The 17,299-nt window shown below is 41.4% G+C and overlaps 1 protein-coding gene across 3 annotated transcripts in view; it reads right to left on the bottom strand.

Annotated features, from left to right (window-relative positions):
- The window catches only part of INO80 (INO80 complex ATPase subunit), a 137,800-nt gene that overhangs the window by 32,863 nt on the left and 87,638 nt on the right, over window positions 1-17,299 (bottom strand). For all 3 annotated transcript variants that reach the window (XM_047075301.1, XM_047075299.1, XM_047075298.1), the window contains exons 25-27: window positions 13,903-14,043; window positions 7,422-7,647; window positions 3,214-3,341 (exon numbers count right to left, since the gene is read on the bottom strand). In XM_047075301.1, the coding sequence (XP_046931257.1) occupies window positions 3,214-3,341; window positions 7,422-7,647; window positions 13,903-14,043 (495 nt within the window). The remainder of the gene's footprint in view (window positions 1-3,213; window positions 3,342-7,421; window positions 7,648-13,902; window positions 14,044-17,299) is intronic.

Here is a 17,299-nt window from a genome sequence, read left to right as displayed (position 1 = left end):
CAGAGAGAGGGAGACACAGAATCGGAAGCAGGCTCCAGGCTCTGAGCTGTCAGCACAGAGCCCGACACGGGGCTCGAACTCACGGACCATGAGATCATGACCTGAGCCGAAGTCAGACGCTTAACCGACTGAGCCACCCAGGCGCCCCTGCCAGGTCACATTTTAAAGCTGATACATGGCTATGGAGCACCTGGATGACTCAGTTAAGTTTAAGCAACCGACTTCAGCTCAGGTAATGATCTCATGGTTCATGCGTTCGAGCCTGCATTGGGCTCTGCAGTGATGGTGCGGAGCCCACTTGAGATTCTCTGTCTTTATCCCTCCTCCACTTGCATTCTCTCAAAATAAACAAATAAACTTAAAAAAAAAAGCTGATACATGGTTCTAACGAATGTTTACAGTGAAAGCCTTTTTTTTTTTTTAAACGTTTATTTATTTTTGAGAGACAGAACATGAGTGGAGAAGAGAGGGAGACACAGAATCTGAAGCTGGTTCTAGGCTTTGAGCTATCAGCACAGAGCCCGACATGGGGCTGGAACTCACAATCCATGAGACCATGACCTGAGCTGAAGTTGGACATTTACCCAGCTGAGCCACACAGGCGCCCCTACAGTGGAAACTTCTATTATGACAATGACTTAAAAACCCATGATACTCTTTGAAACGGTAAAGAAATATAGACCTAATCCTGCATTGTCCCAAGATCCACAATAGAATCATATATATTTTTCACAATAGGATTATATTTCAATAAATGGTTAGACATATATAAAACATCGTGGACATTTTGGTTCTATGCCCACAAAATAGACTTAGAGGATTAACCTCCTGAAATACAGAATGTGGTTCACTGGAGTAAAATAATATAAAAACAAATAAACAGAAAAAAGGATAATATAGTATTAAGGAAGTCAGATAAGAGTTTCATTTTAGTTTTTCAGTAAAACATGTAAACAGTCGCAACATTTTCAGGCTTCATCATCCTAGAGGCATGTTACCCATACAGCTAAGGAATGTTAGCAGTTATGAAGTTCAGGCTTTGAACTTGGTTTTCCCTAATTCAGAATTCCCCAAACAGAGATGCAACTACATTTAGAAGAGGTTCTCAAGCTGCCACGTTTGCAAAACCTACCCACAATACCCACATCCCCCCAACCACTCCCAAAGCCCTGCTGCATAACAGAGAGATAGGAAGTGACTCTATTGGGTAGGGTTTATAGCACTCATCCTTAACAAAACTCACTATCATACTCTGAATCACTTATTTTAGTAATATTTATGAATACCTATAAGTGTATAATATACAGCATGAGGAACTACAATATAGGACTGTACCACATTTAAATCATCTTCATCTACTAGAGCTAGCTTATTTTTTGGTAGCTTACCCCACTTACCCTTGGCACTTTCCTAAAAGCAACTTTTAGGACTCTATAACATACTGGCATAACCTTGGGGAAAAAAGATCATCATTTTCCCTAAAAAATCTTTAGCATATTACTTTTTCTATAATTCACGGCAGTACAGTATCACCACACCTCATCTATGTTTCCCTGACTCTTCAGGACAAGGCAAGTGCACTTTATCTAAAAGAGCCCCCAAAAAGTAAAGTTACTCATCTTATTTTGGCTATTGGCATCATTTTGAACAGAACATTAAAGATACAGGTAGTCCTTTTATTTTGGATTACTGCTGTTAGGACCCTTAACATAAGTTAAGATCTGCATCAAACAACTGCTTAATTACTTCTGTTATACTGACTTACACCCACCAACATTTTTCCATCATATAGAAACAGGTGACCTATTCCATAGGACAAACCAGAAAGTTCAACCGGTTGACAGCAATGAAGGGGCTGAACACTGTATTAAATGCCAGACTTAGTGATTCAAGTTACCTCGAATATCATTTGTTAGGTCTCTTGCTAACAGATGTTGCCAGATTATTAAAAAGACCACAAAAATACTACAACAAAATTCAGCAAGCCAGGTCTGGCTTCCAAAGAACCTAAAACTTCTTCCCTATGCTACCTTTCATTCCATCTGTGCTGATATGTTCCCTGGTCCCTTATTCCTAGATAGGGATTATCATGGTCCAATACTCCCTGGGGTAGCAGGGTTAGAATATGCAGCCTTAGCAATGTAAAGCCCATGGAAAAACATGAGAAAATTTATACACTACTTACATCCAGGTGCTTTAGCCTCCTGGCCAGTGGCTATCCAACTTTCTGGCTCTAAACACTAATCCTGGTAGTTTGTGATTATTTGTCCTCACTTTCACTCTCCTGTTTGATCTCCATGACTTCCTCTCTCTTAAGTAATTAGTCTCCTCTGAGACAAAAAAGCAGAGAGAATGTCAACCTGGAAGCCTAAAGAAACAGAAGCCGCCATATACAGTAAGACAAGCTGTATCTTTCACCATAACCCTACAGTTGTCAACTTTAGTTGCATATCAGAATCACCTCATAAGCTTTCAAATATCCTGATGCCTAGGCCTCATTCCAAACTTATTAAATAAGAATCTCTGAGGATGGGACAAGGCATCACTATTTGTTAAAGCTCCTCCAAGAGAATGAAGTATGTATCCAAGTTGAGACCACTACATTAACTCAGATTGAATTGCTGTTCTCTGGCTTTTTACTTAGAAAACTAATCCTAAATCTTGTTTTCCATATAGAATTTCAGAGGACTTTTTTTTTTTTTAATGTTTATTCATTTTTCAGAAAGAAAGAGAGAGACAGAGTGCGCATACCATCAAGGGAGGAGCAGAAAGAGAGAGGGAGACACAGAATCTAAAGCAGGCTCCAGGCTCCAAGCTGTCAGCACAGAGCCCAATGTGGGGCTCAAACTCAGAAAAGGCAAGATCATGACCTGAGCTGAAGTCAGAGGCTTAACTGACTGAGCCACCCAGGCTCCCCATCAGAGGACTTTTTAAGTAATTCCTAGGCTCTGATCTACTTTAACATTAGGAAATTTGTTCCCCAATAAAGGAAGGAGTAGGGGGTGTTCTATTTCACTTGTGTAGGGAAGGAGGTAAAAGTCCTTTGTATATTCTCACATCTGCCAGGAGCTGCTTCTTCTCCCTTTATAGACACTAAAATCACAAAGACAAATTCTAGGTTCCTATTAGGCAGGACTGACATGAGTCATAAATATGTGATTCCTGCAAGTGAAATGTCAAGGTGTCCTAGGTCCCCAAGGTTCCTTCTCCTACCTCCAGCAGGTCTATCATCCTGGTCATCTGGGAGTAGATAAGGACCCTATGTCCTTGAGACTTGAGCCGAGTCAGGAGGACATCAAGGGCATACAGCTTTCCACTGTCAGTGATGAGGCTCTCCTTGCCTGGGGAGAAGAAAAGGGAGGGAGGAGGGGGGAAACTGTATTTAATTGAGGCAACAAAATCACTCACTGCAAAGCTGTATGCAGCCAAAATTACAACCAGGATGCTTATCACCATGAGAGCAGAAAAGTACTCTAGAGAAGAATCCAAAGCACTGTTAAATCATGATCCAGTAGTGCTCTGGGAAGCAGTATCCTGAAAGAGGGAGGTGTAGGTTCCCTTGCAATTGACAGACATCTGCTCCTAAGGCATTCAAAAGCTTCCCTGCTCCATGTCCTTATTCAGGGGATAGCAGGTACACATGGACATCCAAGAGGCCCACGTCATACATGCTGTAAGTGACCTGTTTCTCCTTGTTCATCCTATCTCTAGATGTCTGTTTCTGTTAGTTCTACAGCTATATGGTTTACACCCCCTAAAAGCATGAGAATGTACAGAAACAAGGGCTACTCCTGCCTATCCCCAGAGACACTTAAATATTGAGAAATGCAAATAAACATATCCACTTCTGTCCCTTTGTTTAAATCCAAACCCCTTCTCCTCGATGATTTCAAATAGGTTGGTTGGTAAATGTCATTATCCTAAACTGTAATTTAATAAAGACTGGGTTTCTGTGAAATAGAAACTGCTTTTATTCACTAACTTGCGCTTTCTCTCTCCTCTTCCCATTAAAAAAAAAAAAAAAAAAAAGAGTATTTTAGCCAGAGATCTTTACAGAACACTTAACTCCCAAATATTCATCTTATCCATTCAGTATCATTCAACTCCCATCACATTTCAGGAAGTAGAATTTCCTGTTTGCAGACTGGTCCATAAACATGCCCCGAACAATCACTGCTAGTAAGAGGGGAAGAAATGAGGCTTAAGAGGCTGGGAGAGTTAAGAGTACATGTGGAAGTGGCTCTGGGATGCAACAAGAGAGAGACCAAGGATAGACATATTACATAGACAACTAAGCAACAGAAGTAAAAAAGGAAACTATTAAAAAAACATGCTGTCTACCCCTAGTTTCTGGGTTGGAATCCATGGTTTTTTCCTCTCAGAACTGCAGAGGCTGACTGTTGAGAGCAATCCAAGAGTTCTGAATGGAGATTTCTCTGTTCTCGCCACTATTTGCCCAGTGCACAATTATTGTATAAACCGAACAAGAGCGGATGTGCTGACAGCACCATAACAAATCATCAGCCACTCTGTTTTTGCTACAAAGCCACAGGCCCTGGATGTTTACTCCTCAGCACTGCAGCTTGCCTTTTCCCACCTTCGGAATGCTGCCAGGCCACATCTCTCCCTCCACCGCCCCCGCCCCCCCTCCCCCCCAAGCTATGGCACACACCTTTGTTCAGCCTCTTTGTTTGGTCCTGTTTAGATTATTGAAATGCTCTTCTTTTTGTTGGTCTCCTTACCAACACAATCAAATGACTGCAGCTGGGACAGAGCCGAATGCTAAGCCCTCTCCCTGGCACCAGACAAGGAGGCCTGTACAAATTCCAAATCTGACCAAGCGGCAACGCTTTCCTAACAACCTCAAGGTTTTCTTGTCACGATTACCTTACCTTTCTCATTTAATTGGATTTCGTGGGATCCCTCAATTTTGATAGCTCCTAAACATTCCCCACAGAGCTACCAATCAGCTTTAGACAATAGTTTCTTTTTTTTTTTCTTTTTTCATTAAAAGCACAGGAAGGTGAAAAAAAAAAGTCCATATATTTTTCAGTCATTGAGTAGAGTGGGCAAGCTAAGCTCATCAGATTTCTGCAGCCTGCTTATCTTCTCTCTCCATTCACATCCACTCCCTCAACCAAAATATTTAAGCATATATAAATCTCTTGTGACTGCATACTGAGAAGCTTCATCTCAAAATCATGAATAAATGGTTCTCACACATTCCTGCTTCCTACATCTACTTTACTTTGCTAACTAGAGCAAACTGATGCTAAAATTAGGAAGGCTCAGAGATGAAGATGTATACAGACTCTGAAGGACAGAACTCTGATGCACCCAAAAGAATTAAGAGTGGCACCTGTTGTTAGCTATTACTGTGTACGTGGGGACTGAAAATAGATGGGCTGGATTTCTTTGGACCACTCTGAAAGAAAAGGCCTAAGAAGAAAGACACTGCAGCAATAGTCTTAAAATACTTAAGCAATGAACAATATTTCTCCTTCTCTGTTAAGCATCCTAGACAGAGAAGTCAGCCCCCAGTACTTGTCCTTAGAAGATAAGCAGAAAAAATGGGTTTCTTTCCGTGCAAACATTGGTACCTTCTGGGCCTGGCATCCATTACCCAATTTTTTAGAAGCTACCAAAGCTGCACTAGACAACAGCACCACCTGTTACTAAGTAGGGCACAGAGCCAAGAAGAGCACGATTCCCTAGAAATTAGGCTGACTGTGCCAAGGCAAACCTCTCTTAAAACAGGATCTCAAAACATGTTGAACAGACCTATCCTACCTTCCTGCAATATTTTCTACAATCTTGCAGTACAGTCTTATAGTATTCACTTAGACACAAGTTCTTACTGACCACAGCTGTGTAAGAGCCTACTTAGAAAATGAATATATCCCATGGCAGTAAAATTAGGGTAACAAATGAAATAATATCTCCTTTTTCCAAGAGAGAATTTTTAAAGGACTGTGCATCTTTCTCCAGGTGAAACAGGGAGATGCATTCAAGGTGTGAAAGAAATCCAGGAGATTTTGGTCTCTCGGACTATAATGGAACCAACCCTTCCTAAGGAAACAGAAAATGTAAAAGTATAGAGAAAAAAGAGATAAAATACAGGTTTCAGTGACCCTGCACCCCCACCCCTCACTGCCCTGCCCCAGCCAGTCTACAGAGCACAATGGGGTCAGTGAGGAGCTGGTTGGTTCTCACAGTAAACAGCCAGTGAGGCTGGCGCTTTTTATCGATGCGAAAAGAACTCAGACACTTCCTGCAATTTAAACAAGGTCCATTTTTCTTTCAAAGAACAGGAAAAGCCACAAGAGATTCCCACAGCGCCAGCAATAAGCCTTCTACTCCTGTACTGGGAACTTAGGAGCCACAGTGAAGGAAGGAGAAAGAAGAAACAAGGTGTTTTCTTGCTTCTTTCAACACCTGTGCTCATCTTCTGCCTGGGATTCTATGGCTTCCAGACCCGGTAGAATTTATTCCTCTATTCCCACTACAAACCAGGCCTGTTTTACAACTGGGCTTTCCCTTTGTTTTCCTACAGTACACCTTCACCCAATGCTTTCAGGTGTTCTAAGACTGCTACGAGGACACATACAATGCTGCTCTCATAAACTCAAAATGGCATCTTCTAGTTCAAAGCACCCCCACAGCTCCTACCAGGCTGACCCTAAGTCCTTTGACACTTGGAAGATTCTTTTTGAATGCTTAGCTCTAGTTCACTTCCATCATATCCAGTAAGAAGAATACATTCAAAATATCAGAGAATCTGGACAACCAAAACTAACACGGTAGCTCTCAACTACCATTACAGTTTGCCAGCAGGTGTAAGCAAAGAACATAAACCTATGAACTCTGTGTTCAGTTTCCTTAACAGTAGTCTCACTAAAGCAAAGATGAAAACCTAGTTTCCTTTCAACCCTCGACCTTGACTCTAGGAGGTCTGGGAATCCGCTAGCATTTTGGCACAAAACACACTGTTTTTCTTCTGGTTATCATTCAGATCTCTAGTGCTCCGTGCAGGACACTGTTTATGCTACTTCAACGAGGTTTTCTGTGAGTGACGACATTCTCATTCACTCTACTGGCAAGAGCACAAGACAACTGTACTCACTCAACCTGGAACCTTTCCTACCAAGTTTATTTCTATCCCCCTCCCCCCTTTAAAGGGTGGCATTCCTATCCAGTTGTAAGCTTGTCAAAGGAGAGTACGTAAGCACAAATTGAAAAAACATTTCTCTCTTCAGTCATAAATTACTTAAGTATTTTTATCTATAAAGTTACTAAAGGCAAAACAGGAAACAAGCCCAAAACTTTGAATTTCAAATATCTGAAACTACCACATGGAATGTGTCTCTGGTTCCCCCACTTGCCAGAACTGGGAATACATTCCAAGAGAACAGAGAACTTACCTGGAATCCTGATGAAAGACCAGCCATTCTGAGGCCTGATGCTCCACAGTCCTCCAGCTGGCTCTGGGAAGAACTGGGATCGTCGATTTAGCCAATCTGTTGCCAGCTCAGGGGCCCCATTTAACAAACACTGCTTGGCTGCCAGACTCCCTCCTTCCTTCAGCACTCGCCGCTCATATTCTGCACTTCGGTCATTGCAGTAAGAATCCAATGGCACTGCGGTAACCTACAGTGAAAGATCCACATGAGATAGCTTTCACATTTCCTACACTTCAACTCTGAAATCAGACAAATGTGGATAATTTTTAGGCTAGTGGTTTGAACTTCTTTGTTCTGATAAATAAGCTGCTGTTAATAATGACCTAGTGAGCTGGTCCACGTAAAAGGTCAACCTCTTCAACATGAACCTGCAGCAAACTAAAGATCCAAAGAGTGCTGGAGTTTGCAGAAAAACTGGGATACCAAGTCAGGAATAGTTCTATCACAGGTGTATATATAGATCTGATTACTCTGCCACCTCCCCTCATTGCTGGATAGTGTTTGTGAAGTTCTATTAGCCATCCACAAAATGGTGAGATCAGAAAGGGAGCTGGAGCTCCGCAGTCATTACTAAAGAACTAAAGAGTTATGGGCCCAGTGCATATGAAGTTATCTTTAATGCTTTTGTGGCAAAGCTCCTGTATTTTTTTTTTTTCTTTAACGTTTATTTATTTTTGGGACAGAGAGAGACAGAGCATGAATGGGGAGGGGCAGAGAGAGAGGGAGACACAGAATCGGAAACAGGCTCCAGGCTCTGAGCCATCAGCCCAGAGCCCGACGCGGGGCTCGAACTCACGGACCGCGAGATCGTGACCTGGCTGAAGTCGGACGCTTAACCGACTGCGCCACCCAGGCGCCCCCAAAGCTCCTGTATTTATCCATACTTCTTTCTCTCTTCCCTGACCAGGTTGTTAATTGACAAACCTAATGGAAGATAAAAGAACCTTTCTTTTAGGCCATAAGTTGGGACACGGTAGAGGCAGGTGGAGAAAGCAACTGCCAAAGAGTAGTGGATTCATTTCTTGGCTAGGACAGAGGCTAGGCACAAAATCTTATCACACCACAAGGTGCAACCACACTGAAATGCTGCCCCCCAATGGAATAGAAGGCTCCTGTTAATTTAGAAACAAGCTTTTTAATAATCCTTTAGCGATCTGGGTCTATTCCCACTGCTAATAAGCATCTGTGTATTCAGATAGCTGTGAAATCATCCGATTAGGAGCCCAAGTTACCGTCTGTTAAAATTTGGAGGCTCTGATTATCTGCAAGTTCAGGTTGAAAATAATGCTAAAGCCCCATTATATGCAGTAAATTGCTCAGAAAAACCCTGGAACTAGACCAAAAGATGAGGGAAAACTGGGTATAAGAAGCAAGGGCAGAGGTATAGGAGAGACCAGAACATAAAACACTGGTTGTACCTAGGTAGCTACTTTCATTGTTGCTATTATTTCCAAGAAGTTAGACATTTAGGAAAATATATGTTACTATTAACTTTTCTATTTTCACGCCCATCAATCTTTAGGGCAATGGAATGGTTGTCAAGTTTTTGTATGCCTAAGAACCTTCTTGGGAGTTTATCTAAAGCGAAGATATTAATCCAGAAGACCTAAGGAAAAAGCCAAAAGCTCGAGGTTTCTAACGAGCACTACAGAACCTCAGGCTAAGCCTTAAGAACTACTGCCAGGGTGCCTGGGTGGCTCAGTCAGTTAAGTGTCCAACTTCGGCTCAGGTCATGATCTCATGGTTCATGGGTTTGAGCCTCATGTCGGGCTCTGTGTTGACAGCTTAGAGCCTAGAGCCTGCTTCAGGTTCTGTGACTCCCTCTCTCTCTGCCCCTCCCCTGCTCATACTCTAGGTCTCTAAAAAAATAAACATCAAAAAAAACAAAAAACATATACTGCCTTGGTTTACATTAACAGTCAGCTAGCTGACTATGAGGCTGCAGATGCCTCTGCTGAAGACTACAGAATACCATAAACATGAGAAAGCGCATCATTTACTAATAGCCACAAGAGTGCTCTACTCTGGCTTACAGATGAAGCTGAACTGAGTTTGCTAGCAAGCAGTGCCATCTACAGTCCACATATCAAACTACAGGGAAGGTCAGAGCAAGCAGGGCCCCTACTGCTCCAAAACCCAGATAAGCTCACACATAAATCACTTTCACACACAGTACTAGGAGCAGGTTTTGGTAATCTCATACTACCTCTGCCCACTCAAAAAGGGGTATTTTTGCGTTCAAGTTATTCCTTTTTCCCACCTAAAGCTGAGCACAGGTAAATAAAGAGTAAAACGCAGGTGGATAAAAATTGGATCTCTCCCACGATAGTCTGTCCTGGCTGCAGCTCAGCAGATCCTGGACCAGAGCAGGTATCTACCATCTAGGGTATGAGTCTCAGAACCTCACAATCAGTAGTAGCTGTACTTTCATAACAATGGTACAAGCAGCAGTGGTTGAACTACAGAAGTATGACCAATTCTCTATACTATATACACTCTTGGATGAGTAGAGCATAGTCTTTTCTAATGAGAGACTCATAGTCCCAATTTTATGCTCAAATATAACTGTTTTTGTTTTTGTCATTATTGTTTATTTTATAGAAAAGCAGGACTTATACTGGAACTATATATAAGACGTCAGGCCCAAATGCTCCAGATGAAAACTCAAAAGCCAGAAACTCAGCATGAAGGAATAGGGGGAGAACAGGACACAGGGAGAATGTTTTTCCTGTCTAGAACTCACTCCTTGGCACTCTTATAGTTTATTATTTTTTTAATGTTTATTTTTGAGAGAAAGAGAGAATATGAATAAGCAGGTGAGAGTCAGAGAGAGAGGGAGACAGAGTCCTAAGCAGGCTCTGCACTGTGGGTGCAAAGCCCAATGTGGGGCTCGAACCTACGGACCGTGAGATCACCACCTGAGTCGAAGTCAAATGCTTAACTGCCTGAGCTACTCAGGTGACCCAGCACTCTTATAGTTTAAAACCAAAACAACTTTTTCCAGTTATAAACTTTCACCTATTTTCCAATTTCATTTTGCTGATATCCTTCCAAGTCCAGGATTGAAAACTAGGAGGTTTGCGGGGCCCAGTTCTTAGTGAAATATTTTTTAATGTTTTAATAAGCTTCTTTGGCAGGAGCCCTGGATCAAGATATATGCAGAATCACAGAATGTCATGTTGTAAGTACGTAAGCAGTGAACTCATGAGGCACAAAAAGAGTCAAACAAGTCCACTTCTAATTAAATTGTGCTTCCCTAGTCAGCTCTATCCTAGACAGCCTCCACCCATTCTGCTAACCCCAGTGGCCTTCCTGACTGTTCAGAAACAGGGGGAGATGAAGCATGACATACCATTCTTAACTCCCCACAAATGGAAATGCATACTCCCTTTAGTCTCACATGAGCTAACCTCTGTTTCTTGCTTCATTAACTTCCTAAACTATAGGATCTTCAAGAGCTGTCTCCTCAAGCATTTAGCGCGTCCTTCCTGATGACATGTATATTCCTGCTCTAGCTCTAAGAAGCGTGACCACTCCAAGCGCTTCAGTTTTTTTTTTTTGGTAAGATGGATTTCCAGGGTCTTAGTTTATTAACGTTGCAGAATTATTTCCTTAGCTAATGAGAAAAGAAATCCTATAATTCCTTCCTTAATGGCACAGTTCTTCCTGAACCGACCCTAAAGTTTCCACAGCACATGCCAAGGACATTAATTTGTTTAAGCTCAAGGCCAAGGTTAAGACTTCAAAGGAAATCAGTCTGTCCCTACCCCAGATGGGTTAAAAATCAATATAAGATAATTAAGGAATCACATGATTATTCACTCTAGGCCTGATCAAGGTAAAAGCTTGTGTATGACTTTATAAAATATTCAGACATATTTAAAACTCTTTTTCCTGTCCTCATAACCATGGTGTTACTTATTCTCATTTCAAGTTCAGCACATACTTTATGAAGAAACTCTACACACAATTATAGATAAAGGCGCTGAGCAAGAAAGGAGGGTGCTGGGGAGGAGCCCTTCAGCCAAATGATAAAAAAAAAAAGTTTCCTTCTGTTCCCTGCCAGCCACCACACCTTTATGCTACTATGGTCTTCTCTAAGCTACTCATTATTTATTGTTCTTTAGGGAAAAAGCAGCATCTGGCATGATAGTTTAGATTTTGGGCTCCTCAGAAAACAAGTCTCTAGTAGTACAGTTTGAGTATGCGTGTTTGAGTATGTTGGGAGAGTGGAGTTGTTCTTCAGAGTAGTTAGCTATACAGCTCTGAGTGGAACAAATGAGGGATCTTCATGCCTGTAAATGCAATGATGGTCCAAGGCATTTCACTTTTTAATTGGCTCTATAAAACATTGGGGATATGAGAAGTGAAAATGTCTAGAGATCCCTCTCAGAAATCCAGACTTCCTCTTATTAGGTCTCTAAGTATATACATCAGATTGGGAGAGTGAGAAGGCAACGAACTACAGAACTATGAAGTCTAAAGACTGCTTTCTATAGAAACACCAGACCTTGGATGTTTTGTAGAAAAAGTGAATTTCCCTACATCAACTTAAGCTTCAAAGACCAAAAATGCTTTGAAGAACTGGATACATATAAAATCTAAATATTTTCTATTTAGATAGCCAATATAAATCAAAGTTAACGGTGGCCTAGGAATCAAGTTCATGTAGTACAGGATCAGTAGGAAGAAGTTAAGGCAGGCAGGAGTCAGTGTGACTCAGTACTACCATCTTGTTTCCACTCATCAACTTTCTTGGGACCCTCTGCCAGATTCTGACCTTTGATAACTTAATAAAGGATGCAAGCAGATGTAAATACTGACAGAAAAATATCACTAAGGAAGATTCAAAAGGCCCCACCTTCTTTAAAGAGAACTGTGAAACCAGTAGGCCTTCTAGGATGAGTGCAGAAAACAAGAGAAAACACAGAAGGGTAAGAAATGTCAGCCTCTTGGTGCACCTGGGTGGCTCAGTCAGTCGAGAGTCGGACTTCGACTCAGGCGAGGATTTCATCATTCAAGAGTCTGAGCCCCACAGCGGGGCTCGCTGCCCGTCCCGCTTTGGAGGCCCCTCTCTGCCCCTCCCCTGCACTCGTGCTCTGAGAGAAAGAAAGAAAAAGAAAGAAAGAAAGAAAGAAAGAAAGAAAGAAAGAAAGAAAGAAAGAAAGAAAAAAAGAAAGGAGGAAATAAAGAAAGAATGAATGAATGTCAGCCTCTTAAAGAGTCTTCGTGCTAACTGGAAGATGCCCCAGAGCAAAAGGAAATGAGCCAGGAAGACAGATACTTGTCCTCTGCTCTAACCAGAGTCTAGTGCATCTCTACTCTGTCCCTCTCCCTTCATATACTTCTTCTGGTGTTGTAAGAGAGCTTCTGTCTGGCTCTGATCAATAAGGACAAGAAAGGGGCGCCTGGGTGGCTCAGTCGGTTAAGCGGCTGACTTCGGCTCAGGTCATTATCTCGCGGTCCGTGAGTTTGAGCCCTGCGTCGGGCTCTGTGCTGACAGCTCAGAGCCTGGAGCCTGTTTCAGATTCTGTGTCTCACTTTCTCTGACCCTCCCCTGTTCATGCTCTGTCTCTCCCTGTCTCAAAAATAAATAAAAAAAGTTAAAAAAAAAATTAAAAAAAAATAGTAAGGACAAGAAAGAGCACAAGAGGTAAGCAGAGTAAAACACTGCACTGGGCCAAGAGGAGCCTTTGCAGTGATGCTGTCAGATATCACCAGAGTGCCCAGTTTTGATAAATGGGGTATTAAGAGGCATCTAACAGTTGCTCAATGTTGAAACCATAACAGACACTGCTCCCAATCTGCAAATAAGACTAGGACTGCTGAATGGTGAACACAGCACAACAGTTACTTTTTAGGGCGAACATACTTGTGAACCAGTCTCAGCAGGGCTGCTAAGGAAAGTGAGAGGACACCAGATGAAGAAGTTTCTTGATGCTGGAGTGTTAGGTTTCCTTTTGTTATTTGGAGACTGCACTGAAGCGATAAGGCCAGATCAAATCTCCCTCCCAATGTAGCCCCCTCCCTTGAAAAACCGTCAAAAACCTCAATGCAGGTAACAAACAGCTCCCTCTCCTTATCAAATATTCCACTGTCCTTGACCCTGCTGTTTGGTGATAACCTACGTGACAGATGGCTTGCTCCCATGATAGTTCAGAGCTCCTTCCTGACTAAATGAGAGGAACTACACAGGAGAGACTTGGTCAGGCAAAGAAGCCATTCCTATTTACCATACAATAGTTCTCTAACCAACAAAATTTAAAGGGAGGAGTGTTGCCTTCGCAAAGCCAGGACCATGTATGCTTTCTAAATACTGAGGATTAATGTTTCTCAAGGTCCAAACAGCTTAAACACTTGTGTTTAAGAAATGGATCTCTTAAAAGTTGGTTTATTTCTTCAAGTATCATCTATTTTGTTTCTTCCCTCTTGTGGCACTTACTCGTGGACTGGCCACACACAAAAAAGATGGCAGTTCAGTGAGCAGGCAGCAACGAAGTGAGGAGGTAGCTGATCTCCGCTGATGGATGACCTGGTCTGAGTAGCCACTTACTGCTTTGCAGTGGCTGCTGAAAACCAGAGACTACAAAACAAAAATGCAAATTATGTTTAATGTAAGCAAAACGGAAAAAAATGTCACATATTAAACATCTGACTTAAAAGACATTCTTCTAGTAAACATTATGAATCCTAATAAACAACCAGTATTTAGAACCAAATGTATAATATAGTCAGAGTCCATGCTAATTTTAAAACATGGCTTTATTAATATACCATAAGCAAGTGGCACTTCTGATTCTACCTTTTCCTGGGAAAGATACAATTATAAAATAGTTAAGAACATAACGTTCATTAGATGACACAATGCATATGTAGGGGGAAGTCTGGTTCATTTGTTACACCATGGATGCAAACTCATGTCTTAAGTTAAACATGATGACCAGGGCGTGTGGGTGGCTCAGGCAGTTAAGTGTCCGACTTCAGGTCAGGTCATGATCTCACAGTTCATGAGTCCCAGCCCCACATCAGGCTCTTCGTTCTCAGCACAGAGCCTACTGCGGATCCTCTGTTTCTCTCTTTCTCTCTGTCCCTCCCCAGCTCATGTTCTCTCAAAAACAGACATTAAAAAAAAAAAATTATTAAAAAAAAACACACGATGACCAACGTTTCTTCCCAAAATTTTAAGGTACATCTGCTTAGCATCATGTGTGTATACTAACAATGGAGTGTACAGCTGACCCTTGAACAACATGGGTTTGAACTGTGTATGTCCACTTATACATGGATTTTTTTTTCAGCAGTAACAGAACAGTACTGTAAATGTATTTTCTCCTTCCTACAATTTTTTTAAGTTTATTTTGAGAGAAAGAGAGAGAGAGAGAGAGAGAGAGAGAGAGAAAGAGAGAAGCAAGTGGGGGAGGAGCAGAGAGAGAGAATCCCAAGCAGGCTCTGTGCTGTCAGCATGGAGAATGATATGGGGATCTATCTCCCGAACCTTGAGATCATGACCTGAGTTGACAATGAGTCGGTTGCTTAACTGACTGGGTCACCCAGGTGACCCTTCCTTATGATTTTAACATTCTTTTCTCTAGCTTACTTTATTTTAACGATATGGTATATAACATATATTACATACAAATTATGTGTTATTGGTAAGGCTTCCTGTCAACAGCAGGCTATCAGTGGTTAAGTTTTGGGGGAGCCCAAAGTTATATGCATATTTTTGACTGCAGGGGATCAGCAACTGTAACCCGTACTGTTCAAGGGTCAATTATAGTTCCAGCAAGGTGAGCTGTTTTATTTGGTGACACCAATACAAGTGCTCAGGAAAAGGAAATAATTTTTTACTACCTTTACCAGATCATCATTTTAAAAATATAAATTCTTCATATATATTACTATATCAATACACTTTAATCAGACTAAAAGCTCATGTTAAAGTTTCAGTTTACAGCCATTCCTGTGAAAGACTTTTTAAAAGTCTGGTACATTCACATAAAAGAATGTGTCAGTGGGATTCAGTGTTCTTTATTGCAGGTGCAAATCTTCAGTGCAATGTTAGACATTTTATCTTTGGATCTTCATTCTTGATGACTTCACTTTTTTTCTTTATAGTTTTCTCAGATAAGGCAGGTTGGTAACCTAAATAACCATATAGATGAAGATAATACATACACAAAGTCGTCAAATTTATACACTGTTACAAGGTCAAGAAAACAAACTGCATGATGAACAGTAACTAGGACCCTCTACAGAAGAATAATAGTTATAATTTCAGTACTAAAAGCTTTCAAAACCAAATCTCTTCAAGGTTTCTTTCCTCAGTTACGTTTGTTCATAATTTTTCTCAAAATAAATGCGCTCTTCAGGATCAGTATGAGGGAAGTCATCTCAAGTTGTCTAGCAGGATATGTGTATCATAATCTGCTTCCATGAACCAATCAGCACTTTCAGAATAATGGTCTGAACAAACTGAATGGCTTTAACTGTTTTCAGTACAGCTGGGACATCTCCAGTGGTTTCTAACCACAATGTATGGAAGCCTTTACAATACTTTATTATAACAATGGGCCTACACAGTTTTGATGTATTTGATATTTTTCTCTAGATGTTCATGTTTCTGTCATTACCCGGAAAAGAATTTTAACCTTCTGATAGTTTTTCAACAGTATCTGTGTTCTCAGCTTTATGTTGGCTAGCATCTTTTAAGTTCATCCACTTTGCTACATATTTATGTCCATTATCTTCTGAATGCCTAGGGTGAGGATCATTACAAAGATTATTAGGTCGAGTATCACCCTGTTCTTCCAATACGAAACATGGATAGCTAAGAACATGCACTTACAAAAAACAAACCCAATTCCTAATGCATAGACAAAGGTACTGAATTTTGTTTTTTGCAAGCACATTTTTTATTATTGGTGGTAAGCCCTCTTGCCCCTCCTAGGGGGTGAAGAGAAGTGGTTAAGACTCTAGTAATTAGTGTTCACATCGACGAAATACAATAGTAGTTCAGGGTTGCTAGATATGGTGTCTACTGCCACCCAGGTGGCTGAGGTAGCAGCAGTAGCTGACCTTAAGTCTTCTGAATTGTTTACTAACTTCTAAAGAGCAGTAACTAAAGGCACCTGGGTGGCTTCAGTCGGTTAAGCATCTGACTCTTGATTCTGGCACAGGTCATGATCTCACAGTTCATGAGATCGAGCCCTGCGTCGGGCTCTGCACTGACAGCATGGAGCCTGCCTGGTATTCGCTCTCCTTCTGTGTCCCACCACCGCTCCCCCCACCCCCCCGCCACTGGCCCATGAGTGTGCATTCTTGCTCTCAAAAATAAATAAACTTAAAAAATACAGAGCAGTAACTAAACAATGTGTCAGGGATCTCTCTTTCTCTATGTTTATTTTTGACAGAGAGATAGCGAGCAGGGGAGGGGCAGAGAGAGACAGAGGGAGGGAGACACAGAATCTGAAGCAGGTTCCAGGCTCTGAGCTGACCGCAGAGAGCCTGATGTGGGGCTGGAACTCACAAACCGTGAGATCATGACCTGACCTGAAGTCAGATGCTTAACTGACTGAGCCACCTGGCACCCCATGTCAGGTATCTCTTAAAGTCACCCTCGTTTGAAGTATTCTCAAATGGCAAAATTCAACAAATCCTGTTTCTTACTTCATTCCTAGAATATAAAAGTAAAAGATGAAAGAATGAACATTTCCTTCAACTATTTTCTCTTCAACATTGTAGTTATTTATTAGGGTTACAGCATTCACTGTAGGGAGTCCTTTCAACACAATATGTTATCTGTGATATATTTCTGGAAAAAGTCTAATGATAATTCTACT

This window comes from Lynx rufus, unplaced genomic scaffold (assembly GCF_022079265.1).
Source record: "Lynx rufus isolate CCGP_SWC_20201006 ecotype Redwood Valley unplaced genomic scaffold, mLynRuf1.p SCAF_13, whole genome shotgun sequence".
NCBI classification, from domain to species: Eukaryota; Metazoa; Chordata; class Mammalia; order Carnivora; family Felidae; genus Lynx; species Lynx rufus.
This window is presented reverse-complemented; position numbering and strand designations above follow the sequence as displayed.